Here is a 14,423-nt window from a genome sequence, read left to right as displayed (position 1 = left end):
CGGCATTGCTCGAGTAATGGAATTAGCGATTAGCAGGAGATAACAGTGCTTGGTGTACCTAGTTACGAAAATCCCCTATAATAATTACTTATTATGTACTTATATTTTTTTCTAATTTTGGGAGGGTCCCGGAGCCCCTGGACTCTTTACATATATGCCCTTACTGGGCCGAAGACAGGAAAAATTCACATTCTAAATCAATACTAATATATAATATATGATATATACTAATATATATCAATACTAAATAAAACTAATAATAAACTGCAAAAAAACTCATTTACTTTTACGATGTAAAATAAAACTTGAATGCTTTACATATTTTATCTCTGATGATGTTCTTAAAAACTTCGTTTCCAGTTATGAAAAAGTGAAAGCAAAAGACAGACAGAAACATTGTTATTTGACTTTGAGAAAAGCCTCAAAGAATCACGTGAGAAACAAAAACAATATTAAATTTAAAATTCGCTATCGACCAAAAGTTGAGATGAAGTCCTGAATAATGATTTGAATGGAGGAAAGCCTTCGAAAATAAGGGATTTAAATTTCAAATACAGGTTTTAACTTCACAGAAATGAAGGGGTTTTAATTAATTTCTCCCGAACTAATTGATATTTCGAAAAATCCTTTCTTAGTGGATACTTTCATAATCATGTGGATATGCCTGCCAAATTTCAATTCTGGGGCTTCAGCGGTATTAACTGTGGGTAGATATATATATATATGTTATCTCTGGACATTGATTTTTATATATATATAGATTTATTTATTTATCTTTTGCACAAGAAATGAAAAGAAACAGGAGGGGGAGGGGAACTCACTTGTCTGCTCAATTGTTTTATATTAATTTTTAACACTCCTCCAAGTAAAGTCTTTTTCACACACACACACAAAAAAAAAAAAAAAAAAAAGAGAGGGAAAAACCTCAATGGTCGAAAAAAAATTTCTAACAGGTTTTGCCAGTCGGGGGTCAAAAAAAGTTGAGAAACGCCAATCTAAATGATGTGATCCGTTCCAAGGCGGAAGGTTTAGTTGGTCTCTGTGCGTTAACATGTTGAACTTTATTAAGTTCCTACGTATAATATAAGTTACTTGTGCTATGTAAGCATTTGTTTTCTTCAGTAAACATTCTAATCATGAAAATGAATGGAACATGCTACATTTAATTATAGATACCTGATACTATGCCCAAATAAAGCTGTGATAGGAGGACCAAATGTCTTCTGAAGAACATGATTGAACATGGGTGATTTAATGTTAGCTAGTGCATCCAATAGAGGTTGACAAATATTTTGCTCCTGTGTTTTCATTGGTGCTGTTACTGGCTGTGCTGGTGGCAGAAGTCCATCCACTTGAATGAATGACTATTGTTGAGAAAAAAACATAAAATAAATTAAACTATGTCAAATTCTGAGAAAAAATTCAAAAATAAATAAATAAAAATAAAATCAGTTCATGATTACTGCACAAAAAACAACATCCAGATATATATGAGCAAGCTGCATCTCTTTTCTGCAAAAATAAACCCAATCGAATTGGAAACGTAAAGCTTACAAGTCACATAGGGCTCACAGTGTACATCAATTTGGCATTCTGACCAAAAAAGGAAAGTGTTCAAGGGAAACATAATTAAAAATATTAAAATATTTTTAAAGTGAGTATCTACTTATTTCAACTATGGAATAAAATTAATTAATTTTTTTATCCATGCTTTAAACACAGTTTGGTAATTTACCAGCTTTCATCAATGCTGTACCATTGAGAAGGAATACTAATGGAGGGAGCCATAGCAAATGTCTCAGTGAAATAAGCTTGGGACCCAATGTTTCCCAGGTCAGGTGACTTGTTTGGCTGGGAAGTTGTCTCGTTTTGGCACGCAATCGCTCTTTTGGCATTAAATATTTTTCAGACGACGCGACGGCGCTTATTATGAAGTCGGGGCTACAAATCAGAGCAGCTCTGGCTCCAACTTCTTTTCTGCATAATAATAAATAAATAAATAAATAACGGATTCAAATACAGGCCTATCCTTCAAATTCTCCCTCCCCACTTCTTTCCGGATTTTAAAATATAATGTGACTGCATTTTTCATGTATTTTGATGTTTATTCCCTGAAATGACCGGCATGTACAAATAGTTTAAAGTGTTCAGTTATTGACTGAAAATTTGTGGATTCATACGTATTGTAATCAATGTTTTGAAATGATTTCATACGCAGGCATACTAGTATTTAAATTGGAAGCATAAAAATAGCAAATCTTTATTCTTGCGCATCTGCTATTCACAGGAGCTTGGCGAGAAGATACTCACCAACAAAGCAAACACAAAATGCTTAAGAGCCGTTAAAATAATTACTAGTTCAGTAAAAAGTGTTTTTATGGAACTAAAATGTTATTTGCACTCAAGATATACCATGTTTTATAACTTTTATGGGTAAAATAAGTACAAAAATTTAAAAAATATAGGCAACTGTGGAATATGTACTCGTTGAATGCATATAAATGTTATTTTTTTCTTTATTTAGAAGTAAAAAAACATTCGTGCATGCTAGGGAAAAGTTACTGAACCTCCTGGTGTGGCTTTTTTCTCACAGTTTACAATGCTAGAATACTGCATTATTACTATAAATCTAATTTTTCCCTTCTACAGTTAAAGGTTGTTATCATGCATGGCTTCAGCTAGTGAAATCTTCTTCAGCGGTTACGGTCAACTTGAAATTGCTCCCGAAGTCACATGGTACTGTTGCCGTATCAGGATAGTAGGGTTGCATTCTCTCCATCTATTCCTTCTCAATGTGCTGTACCTATGAGCCAGAAGGACATAAGTCACGTTGTGATAATTTTACAAGAGATAGGAAAAACTTCTTTCTGGTGCTCTTTCAATCCTGGTAAAAAATTTAAAAGTGATTTTTTTTTAAAGAATTACGTTCACATGGCTCAATGCTTCTACATACAATGCACTAATGAACGAAAAATCGCAATTTATTTGTTTTATAAATCTGGAATTACTTTTAAAAAAAAAGGTCGCGTAAAATCTAGGACTAAGTGTTGTGAAAATAGAGGTCTTGCAGGTTAAATGGATAGAATAGATAAATTCAGAAACTAATGTAAATGATTTCATGTTTAAATGAAGGGAATGTAATGTTTAATACATTGCGTAGATCTTGTTCATTTCTTAACCAATTGATCATTTAATTCAGCACTAAATGGCAAAACAAAATTTTGACCATCAAACATTTTCTAGTGAAATCACTCTATTAAGTGTCCTATTGTTTAGTTTTACATAACCAAAACTTGAATCTTGAACAAAAATATGACAAAAGCTGCAGTAATTCTAATAAGTCAACTTAACTTACAGGAATCATTTTTTCTAGAACTTGTTCACACTTTGAAAGGACTTCCATTGGGCACCTAAAAGTGATATAAAAAAGTTTATGAATCAAATAATAATAGTGGCAAAATTAAACAGATTTCCTTAAAATTCATAGTTAACCAACATGGTAAATGAAAAAAAAACAAGCTCTTTGTCAAGTAATTTATAATTTCGAAGTAATAAATTAAAATATCATTAGACAATATCACAGAAAAGACACAGCCCTAAAGGAATAAGTTAATTTCTAAAATGCTATACAAAGTGTATTCAAATAGAAAATGGAATCTCAATTTAATTTTTAGGAGAAATCATTAGCAATAGGGCTTATTACAATACAAATGATAAAATAACTGATAATAATATGAAAGGAGGGAAATCTTAATTCATGTCAAAAACATAGAGATCAAAATCTTCGAAGAAATTAAAAAAAAAAAAAAATTCTCCAGGAAGGGAGAGGGAGTGGAGTTCTTATAATTTTCATGTGAATAAATAAATAAAACATACTACGTTCAGCAATATAGCTTAAAACGATGTGTTCTGAGGGGTTATCCTTGTTAAGGTACTCCGGCAAGTAATCAGAAAAGGTTTTCAATATAGCCTTAATAAAATGCAAAAGCATATATGCATTTATCCTCTTTTGACATTAGTGCACATAACTGCATAAAAACGGCAAGTTTTCACAAATAGCGCATACTTCTGCAGTTTTCACTTGTTTTAAGTCTTTTTCCTTTTGTAATTTTTAAAGAGTCTGTAGGAGGAGTTGAAAAAATATTTTAATGTTTATAAATGAAATTTAATGAAGAAAAGACAAGAGCATATTGAAACCTATTACAGAAAAGTAACTAATGAGCATATTACATTCCATGTAAATAGTTGCTTCAATACATACTTATGGTTTAGTAACAAAATGGAAAATTGCATGGACCAATTTGAAAAACGTATAACTGATAAAAACAAAAAAAGCAAAATGTATAGACGGTGCTTTACTGCATATTGTTACATTTTTGTATATTTTAAGTATTTTTAGAGCATATTTTCAATAATTTATAGGGTATATAACCTGGGGTCTAGTTATCAATAAGCAAGAAACAAATTACAACAAACAATGGCAAATACCTTCGATTTGGATCATTTAATATTTCAAGCAAGTTTTTCATTCGTTGCAAATCTTTCTTTTTATCTGAAACAAAAAAAAAAGGAAGAAAGAAAAGAATTACACATTGATAAACATCAAATAACAAGCTATTTTTTAAACGATGTATTAAATGTATCTTACTTTCATCTTTGTCTATACGAGCAATCATTTTCTTCAATGGATCAATATATTTTGATAGTTGTTTTCTTTTCTCAAGGTAAGGATCTTCAGCAATAATTCGATTTGCTGGACTAGGCGTAGCACCAGGAGCCACTGAAAATACAAATTATGTAAGGAAATGTGAAATAGTTAAGATGGCATTCATTTCGAGTTTTTGTTCATTTCGAGTTTTTTCGAAATGAACAAATTGGAAATTTGTTCCGAAAATTACAGTACATAAAGACAGAACATTGTATTTTATAATAAAAAAAACTTGCATTGAAACAGTATTTTTCATTTTTGGTAGTAAATTTGAACCTTCCAAAAAAAGAGGAAATTTTTAATTTTTTTTATGAGGCAAAGTGAAAAATAAATTTTTTTTTTCCAATGAAATATTTTCTATTTGATTATAGAATTTTTTTGATCAAATGAATCAGTAAATCAAAGGTTGATTCAATAAATGAAACAACAAAGAAACAATAAACAAATAATTAAATTAATTAATTAATGCACGAAGAAAAATAAATGAGTGAGAAAGCAATGAATGAATAAGAAAATACGTGAATGAATGAATAAGTGAATAACTAAATAAAGAAAAGGAAATGAATTACTAAATAAATGAATACGATTGCATGAGTAAACTAAATAATCTATTTCACTTTGCTCCACATGTAATTGATTAATTGTACAAAATATTTAAATACAAATTAACTTAATATTCACTAAACAAACACAGCATCAAATATTAGAAAGTCCCAATAAATGTTTAAAATGTTAATAACAAGAACTTGATCATTTTATAGCAACAAAAATAATTTTTGACTTACAACAAATATTAGAATATGAGTACTACAACACTTTTATTTGGTCCCATGAGTGTTCAGAATAGAGAGAGTCCACTGTAAAACACTTTTATTTGGTCCCATGAGTGTTCAGAATAGAGAGAGTCCACCAGTGGAATCTCTATTCTGAACACTCATGGGACAGAATAAAAGTGTTGTAGAGTGGACTCTCTCTATTCTGAACAGTCATGGGACAGAATAAAAGTGTTGTAGAGTGGACTCTCTCTATTCTGAACAGTCATGGGACCGAATAAAAGTGTTGTAGTACTCATATTCTAATATTTGTTGTAAGTCAAAAATTATTTAATAATTTTAATGAAAGTGTTGTACATATCAATTTTTGAAAACAGCCAATATTGTCATATGCTTTAATTTTAGGCAGCATTTTTTTCTAACTGGAATAGAATACATGTGCTACTACAAAGTTAAAATATTACCAAATTGGTGGAATTATAAGCAGAGTAAATATTTCACTATTTCACTTTGCCCCACATTCGCCTACATTTCTTCAAGTACTAGCACTTTTCGAAACAAATACAATGAATATTTAAAACAAATACAAAAAAGTAATAAATCAACTGCCCATGACATACACAAATTGAACATCAGTTTATATTATTAAAAAAAATTTAGCTTGAAAAATATTTTCATGAGTCATGCGATTTTTTTTTTTTTTTTTTTTTTTTGCTGAAAAGTAGTTGTTGTTACTGTTTTCAAGTTAGGCAATCAGTTTTCAAGTTAGGTCATGCTCAGGGTATCTACCACATTGTTGAAGAAAAAAAGAAGAAAAAAAAAAACATGACCTAAACTATATGAATTTCAATGACCTTTTCTCCCAGCAATTTAAATTTGGAAAAAAAAGGAAGAAGAAAATGTTGATAGATTTTTTTGGAAAATGATCTCAAGTGTAAACTTAACTATCCAAACTTACAAAAAGGTATTGTTTTATACATTACATCATAATAACTGAAATAGTAGAATAAAATAATTTTTATTGCTGGAAACTTCTTCTGAGGAAGATAATGAACACAGAAAGAATATTATATACGAATTAGCAAACAGAGAGCTCATTAAATTGATACACAACATGAGAGAATGCATTGACTTTTTTTAGTATTTAACATTAACATTGAGTACTGAATTTTGCTTTTATCAAGGGAGCATGTTTTTTGACTTTAGTGGCAGACTGAGGGGTCATTTCTTGGTAGTTTTGACATTTATGTAGAGTCTGTAATTTGACCTTTTTTGCCATAACTTTTTAATTTACTGTTTGATTTGCATATTATTTTAATTTGAGTTGGTGTGTTGGTAGAAAAAGTTCAAAATAAAATAATATGCTAATCAAATTGTAAATTTAAAAGTTATGGCAAAAGGAGACCCCGTTACAGACTCTACATAAATGACAAAAATACTGTGAAATGACCCTGGGGTTTATAAGTGCAAGAGCAAAGTTTTTTTGAAAGTTGAAGACTTAATTTCATGTTATATTTGGATGCTTAAGAGGGAGCTGAGTTTGGGGTATAGGAGCTATGATTTAAAGGCTTTAAAATTCCAAGAGTCGGAGTCGGTCATTTTCTTTCTCAGTTCGTAAATCAGCCAGTGCTGCAAAGTAAAGGTCTAGGGAATGGAGGACTCTGAAATTCCTGTAGTCGGCCTTTATCCTTCCAACTCCACTGTCCCGTTAAAAATGTTTTTTCAGATTAACTTTGGGTTACTTAAGGAGGATGGAAAGGGTTTTAGGTTCTCCCTTGTAAAGTTTTTTGAACTGGCAAAGTTCTAAAAATTTAATTTTGGACTTATTTCACCTCCACCCAAATGTAAAATCTTAACTATCACAATTTCTCCTGTTATATTATATAAACATAGCTCAAGAAAGTAATTCTGTCGTCTTTTAGAATATAAAATTGTATCAAATAATCATTTATCAATTTTTCAAAAAAAAAAAAAGAAAGAAAGAAAAGAAAAAGTAATGCATAACTTATTCATACATCAAAAGTTAGCTATTCCCCCAAACAAACTTGGTGTAGATTTTTGACTTTTATCAAGTTTGAGAAGGAACTATAATGTCCATCTGAACTTATCATCATACAGTTATTAAAAAAACAAAATCATACTTGGGGTATTCAATGCACTTCCAGGTGAAGGAGCTCCAGGAGTTCTAACAGAATAGTTTCCAACTGGAGAGGGAGCAATTTGTGAATTAGGACTCTGGGCGTAAACAACAGGGGATGGAGCCATTTGAGAACTGAAATATATAGTATTTTATTAGAAAAAACTACAAACATACATTGATTTCACAGAAAGTTTTAATGTAATAAAATATAAGAACATAAAAAGACTTTTTAATAGCTAACAATATGAAAGAATGTTTACTACTCCTTCTTTTCATAAAGGCATTGTAAACAAAATCTAATGTGGAAAAATACAAAATAATATTGTAGACAGACTGCAGAAATAATTTTTCTAATTGTAATTACAGTGGTGGTAAAAAAAAATTGCATCACCCGCGCCGCAAAAAAGAGGAATATCATCCCGACTCCATTCAACACACAGTCAAGCATCCCGTATCCCAGATGATTTGGGGATGTATTTCCAGGGCCGGATTTAAGGGAGGGCAGGCGGGGCTACTGCCCCGGGGCCTCCACAACAAAGGGGGCCCCACAATAAAATTTTTATGAACTATCCTAACTTTCATGGGTCGAAAATATCGGATATATGCATATATATCCAAATATTCGGATAAATATCAAATTATTGGATATTTTCCAGAATATGATGATCTTTTCGAGCCCTGATTAGGGGCCTCCACACTTCCAAATCCAGCCCTATGTATTTCTGATCAAGGAGTTGGTGGGCTTCACTTTGTGCAAGGAACAGTACAAACGCTCAGGTGTATACTGGCATTTTGGAGGAGAAATTGCTTCCTACTATCCGGGATCACTTTACTTCAGTTCCACATGTCATTTTCCAGGATGATTCTGCTCGGTGCCATAGGGCAAAACTAGTAAGTAACAACTCAAAAACCTTTATCCTTCCATTAGACTTATTAGATCCTGCCATTGAACTTGAATTGACATTGGGTTAAGTAATTTTTTTCCCTTAATTCACACGCAGGTTCAGAAATGGAAAAATGAGCGCAGGGTCAGCAGTTTGCCTTGGCCTGGAGACAGCCCTGATCTACGTAAACAATGATCAGATTAATGCTGTCAAATGTTTATTTCATGAGTTTTGCAGAATTTGACATACATTCATCGTTAATCGGTCAACCAAAACTTCTCACATACTCCCATTGTTGGGAAAATGCGAAGGTGATGCATTTTTTAAATTTCTTTATCAGCACTGCAATTCCAAAATACTCAATCATTAAAATTGGAAAAAAAAACAGTAAACTCTCCTGATTAAAGGGGGCAGATTACCCATGGTGCTTTGAACTTTCATTTAAAAAAAGGATTTTTTCCTATTGCAGATTAACTGAATGCAGATAAATCTACCATTTAACAAGTACAAAATCCATTTTTAGACATTCCCGTTTTTTCTTCCAACACCAAACCTATCAATTTCACCGAAACCCGATTAGTTGAAATCTGAAATTTGTAACCTACACTTCTTATTGCTTTGGATTTGCGCTACTTACTGAGTTTTAGATCTACATTGCTAGTCGAAAACTGGTTTTTAGATCTACACTATTCATTGACTTTTAGATCTGCATTACTTATGCAGGTAAACGAGTGATCAGACCAGTTTTGTTCAAAAAAAAAAAAAAAAGTCCTCTCCTCTTCCCTATACGTTTTTGGTGTAACCTGGTTTGATCTGTTTCACTTAATCTGTTTGCATGATTTCTTGGAGTATGTAAAAAATCCTTTTGCAATAATGCCCTTTTTAATAATGAGCGATCCTTTTTTTAGCTTTTACATGAATTGATTCATGCACTGTTATCCTTTCTAGCCATAGTTTAAGTGTATGCAAATGCTATTGATTTTTTTTATGCTTGTGTTTTTACCTGTTTTGTAACGCAAAAATTTAAACATTTGACATTTATTTAGTCCCAAAATGTATGTTTATATCAGATGATCTGATTAATAGCTTCCACTTCTGATTGTATACAATGAGGAAATAAATTTGAAATTATACACTTTTAGAGAATTATTGATGTAGGTCCTTTTATGCTATGACAATGCATTCAAAAAAGGTATAGTCATGGTTGCATTCATAGTGTTTTTCACAAATCAAATAGAATTTCAAAAATCTGAACTAATTTGAATCATAGGTAGTTCGGATTTTAGAAAATAACCAAGAAAATACCATTTAGGAAAACAGTATGCTCTTTAATTAAAAGAAAGGTGTACAATATGTATAAATGCAACATATACAATGCAGTACACAAAGCTACAATTTGTTATTAAACAAAATTTAACAAAATTAATTCTCATTGTTTACTGAACATAAAGAAAAAACAAAAAATATATACTGTGCAGAACTCTTACATAGTAATCAAGCAAAGAAAATTGAATTAATTTCTGCAAATTACACTAATTTTACACAAAAAAAGTTGATCTAATTTTGGTAAGGAAAAACTGACTAAAACTCATTTCGAAAAATCTTTGACTTTCGGCCGAGCCAGCTTTGAAATTCTTTTGAGAAAACTTCATGGGAGTGCTTCATGCAATATACTGACAGCCTGGTTACCACATCCAGAGACTGCAGTTTTGTCCTCGTTATGGACTCATCAGAAAGGAATAGTGAATAGCCAAGCTTGAGATGGTCGTCATTTCATTGAAGCTGAGGGTGTCAATAAAGTGGTAGATAGAGTAAATTCATCTCATCAGCGAGAGTCTGCGACCATAGTGCAGGTTCAATTTGTAAATTGAATGACAGGACATCTGCCCCCATTTCTGTTGTTCCCTATTCTGGACTGATGAGCTCATACCAAGGACGAAACTGCAGTCTCTGGATGTGATAATCTGACTGCAGGATATTGCATGCAATTCTGCCTTAACCCTGGCTTAAGGGGGTCCGGGACACATTTTGAAAAATTTTTTATTATGTACTTTAGAGTTTTGAAATTTTTTGAACTGATTCATCATTTACTTAATAAGCAAAATCATAACATAAATATGAAAAAAAATTATTTTTTTATTTAAATTTAATTAGTTTTTTTCAAAAAAATGGGGTTGCTTTAAATTGCTATAACTCAAAATATTGTTGGTCAATTTTCAATTTTTTTTCAAAAAAGTATGCACAAATATCTAAGCTTTAATTTTTATTCGGCGATTTTAAAAATATTGATTCAATAAAAAATAAAAAATATTTGAAGAAAAATTTCGAAAAATTCGAAGATACTTTTTTTTAAAAAAATCATAATTTTTGAAATAAACGTTTTTTTCAAATTCGCCGAATAAAAATTAAAGTAAATTGCTTGAAAAAGATATGCTTCAAGTTTCATTACTTTATCTCTATCGGTTCCTGACTTATAAGAGTTTGAATGCAAGAAATCGGGAAAAATTGCATCATGGAGAAAAACGCGTTTAAAGTTTTAAAGTTATGTACACATTCGTTAGATGCATGCAACAAAAATAACTATAACTTTCGTTCTATTTAAGGTAGAAACAAGATTCAAACGTCCTCTTAAGCAGAAAAAAACGGAGCAATTTTTCAAATTATAAAAAAAAATTGCAAAATTTGAGGATTTTCGTGTCCCGGACCCCCTTAAGGGCAGTAACTTAGTGCTTCATGGCAGTGCATTTGGATTTTTGCATTTTACTGTACTTGCATTTTGAGACTTAGTGGCATAAACAGGGTTCGTACTTAGTTTCAGAAATAAAATGGAGTTTTGGAGGAGTTTTGAAGGAATAAAAGGAGATTTTGAAGGAGTACTAATGGGCTGTCCTTAAATGATGTCACATTTGTTTTTCAACATGTTTGATCCATAGACTAATAATAAGAGTAGACCGAGCTTTCTCATTCTTGCTGATGAAGAAAATTGGTTCATAGATGTATCATGTGACTAGTGGAAGGGCTTGGCGAAGACTTTGGCAGCATGGTTGCTAGATGGCAGCATTATCTATAGTTTGGCACTCGACATGTATTTTAAGACGTAATGTGTTTTCATTATAATTTTTTTCCAGGTGCAGAGATTGAACTGTTTTTCTTTTAGTTATGCATTATTTTGACATTAGTAATTAGTTTTTGATCACAGTTTTCAGTAACTTTTATTTAATTCGGAACTGCTACGTCAGCGTTGGCGTGAACGTAATGAAGGAAACATTTTGCGTTAACGCAAAAATGTACTAATCGGTATCTTAAATTGAAATTGTAGGTAAAAATCTTACCGTTTGCCGATTCTTTTTGAACATTTGCATCTTTAACTGCTCAAAGAGTTATTGAAATTGACTAAAGAAAATGCACAATACTATCTAAACGAAAAACTCACTATATTAACAAAATATTTACAACTTAGAATAACAAATTTACTCCATAAAAGATCATTCTTCCGTGTTTCATCAATTCTATTTATTTTATTTCGCGTTGGCGTTGATCGTCTGCTTCGATCAACGCCCGCTGTTGCTAGGATATCCACCAGTCACATGGTTTGGTTTAGGAGCAGCAAAAGGGTTGCCATAGCTCGGTCTACTCTTATTATTAGTCTATGGTTTGATCCCCTTCCTCTTTGTCACAAAGTGTAACACTTTATCTTAGTCCTCCTCTTGTCATATGTCATATTTTTTAAAAGCATATTGTTATAATAACTGCGTGATGTTTCTTTTCGTCCTTCTCTTCTCCTTGTCACATTTTCACGAACCCGTCTCCCCCTCAAGGCATGACATCACTTGTGGATGACTCGTTTTACAATATTATAACTGTGATTTGCTAAACAATTGTTTTTTAACACAATCACTTAATATAGTACATCTCCTTATGTATTTTTAAATATTTTAATAATAATTAAACAAACTGACTTTTGCAGCTGAGAGTGGGGTGGAGAGAAAAGCAATAATAATAAAACTTGAAAAAATAAGCATGGTATACTTCATTTATGAAATGTCTTAATCATCTGATAATAATATTTTAATCTTCAACTTTTATAACTTCTATGATCAATTTGTGAATCACATCTTTATGGGGGAAAATATACAAAATTACTACATTAAAATCGCCCTTTTCGCTCTTGTGACAAAGTTGTCAACCAAAGTATTTCAAGCTACTGTCATAGAGGAAGATGATGTAGTCTTGAACTAAGAAAGAAGGAGCTTTGAAGGAGTTAAAACCAAAATGAAGGAGTTTGAAGGGCCCTTAAAAAAAATTTCCTAAATGAAGGAGTATTGGAGGAGTTTTGAAGGAGTGTACGAACCCTGATAAAGTAGCAAATCTTCGAGTGTCATCTTTACTAATAATAAAGCTGAAAGTTTGGATCACTGTCTGGATATCTGTCTGTGACGTGCATAGCGCCTAGACCATTGGGCTGATTTTCATGAAATTTGGCACAGAATTAGTTAATAGCATGGGGCCAGGGGCAGCAGTTCAACATTTTGCTTGGGGAATCAAGTTTCTTAAAAATGAGTTACCTCAGTGTGGAGCAAAACACATATTGGCTAGCGGGAAGGGATCATAAAAGTAGCTAAATATTAATGAAAATTAGGGCTTAAGAACAATTCAAACTTTAATGACCAATCTTTTTATTTATTTCAATACAAGTTATCATTCTAAAATATCTTGATACTTCAGATTTTACCTTCTACATTTTTGTAATTTATCCAATCAAAAATTTTTATCATCAAATCATGAGTAAATTTTCTTCAAAACTGAATCTTATTTTATACAAAATTTTAAATCAATGTTATGTCTTAACATCATTATATGGATTGATATCACATCTTCTAAATTCATTTGTTTTTTTCCCTTTGTGCCTTTATGAAATTGACTAAGAGAACCTTTTTTTAAGTAAAGTTCCACTCTTGGTTGAAATATACAACTGTACAAAAATTATTAACAGTTTCAGCTGTAGATTGATCTAAAGCTTGAACAGTCCGAAACTTAAGGTTAGCGGATTGAAAATGTTTTGATAGAGCACAGTATTGTGCAAAAACTCTCTACAATACACACGAATTAAATAAAAATTTAAGCAGTCCTGCATGTTAAAGGGCATCAACCGTTTCAACATTGAAAGAGTCGTTTCCCAATCATTCTTCCAGACATCAAATCACTACTCTGAAGTTTTAAGAGGGGTATTTGTGATTTTTATCTCTTGAAGACCATCTTGTGTCACCCCGAGATTGCATAATTAAACAGCCCCAGAAAAATAATAAATTTGTTGATGTGCAATATTTTTTAAAAAAAAAGCGTATTTTTAAGAAGTTTCTATGAAAGCATATTATGCATTGAGTAGCTGAAATGTGTTTCTAGCAGAAGAAAGCGATGAACACTCATTAAATAAACATACATTAAAAATTTGAGAGCAACAAAGAATGCGAAATAGCAAGGAATTTTCTTGTGAAAAATCATGAAGTCACACCACTGAAAGGGCTCTTGTATTGGATGTGCCACTGTTATACATCGAGTTTCATCAACGTTTCCTGAGAATCAGGGAGAATTTTTCTAATGAACACTAATTTGAGATTTACATAAATTGAATGTATCCGTTTTTTACCATTCTGATCAAAAAATTTGGGGGGAGGGGGGTGATCGCCCCTTCTTGACCCCCCCCCCCCTCTGTATAGGGGTATGCCCCTCAAAGGGATTTTTTGAAAATTCGATTTTGTTCCATTTCTATTCCAATTTTAAGAACATTTTACCCAGCAAATTATCATACCTTGGACGAGTAAATTACCAAATTATCTTAACGTGGAACTGTAACATGGGCGAGCAAATGAATATAGCAAACTAGGCGCGAAATTCATCATCCATTATTTGGAAATATA

The 14,423-nt window shown here is 31.7% G+C and overlaps 1 protein-coding gene across 1 annotated transcript in view; it reads right to left on the bottom strand.

Annotated features, from left to right (window-relative positions):
• LOC129234244 (mediator of RNA polymerase II transcription subunit 15-like) overlaps positions 1–14,423 on the bottom strand; it is a 253,859-nt gene that overhangs the window by 5,708 nt on the left and 233,728 nt on the right. Inside the window, 5 exon segments of the mRNA XM_054868225.1 lie at positions 1,177–1,364; positions 3,356–3,410; positions 4,489–4,552; positions 4,649–4,780; positions 7,623–7,753. Coding sequence (XP_054724200.1) covers positions 1,177–1,364; positions 3,356–3,410; positions 4,489–4,552; positions 4,649–4,780; positions 7,623–7,753 — 570 coding nt within the window.

The sequence above is a fragment of the Uloborus diversus genome, chromosome 1 (genome assembly GCF_026930045.1).
Source record: "Uloborus diversus isolate 005 chromosome 1, Udiv.v.3.1, whole genome shotgun sequence".
Taxonomy (NCBI): domain Eukaryota; kingdom Metazoa; phylum Arthropoda; class Arachnida; order Araneae; family Uloboridae; genus Uloborus; species Uloborus diversus.
This window is presented reverse-complemented; position numbering and strand designations above follow the sequence as displayed.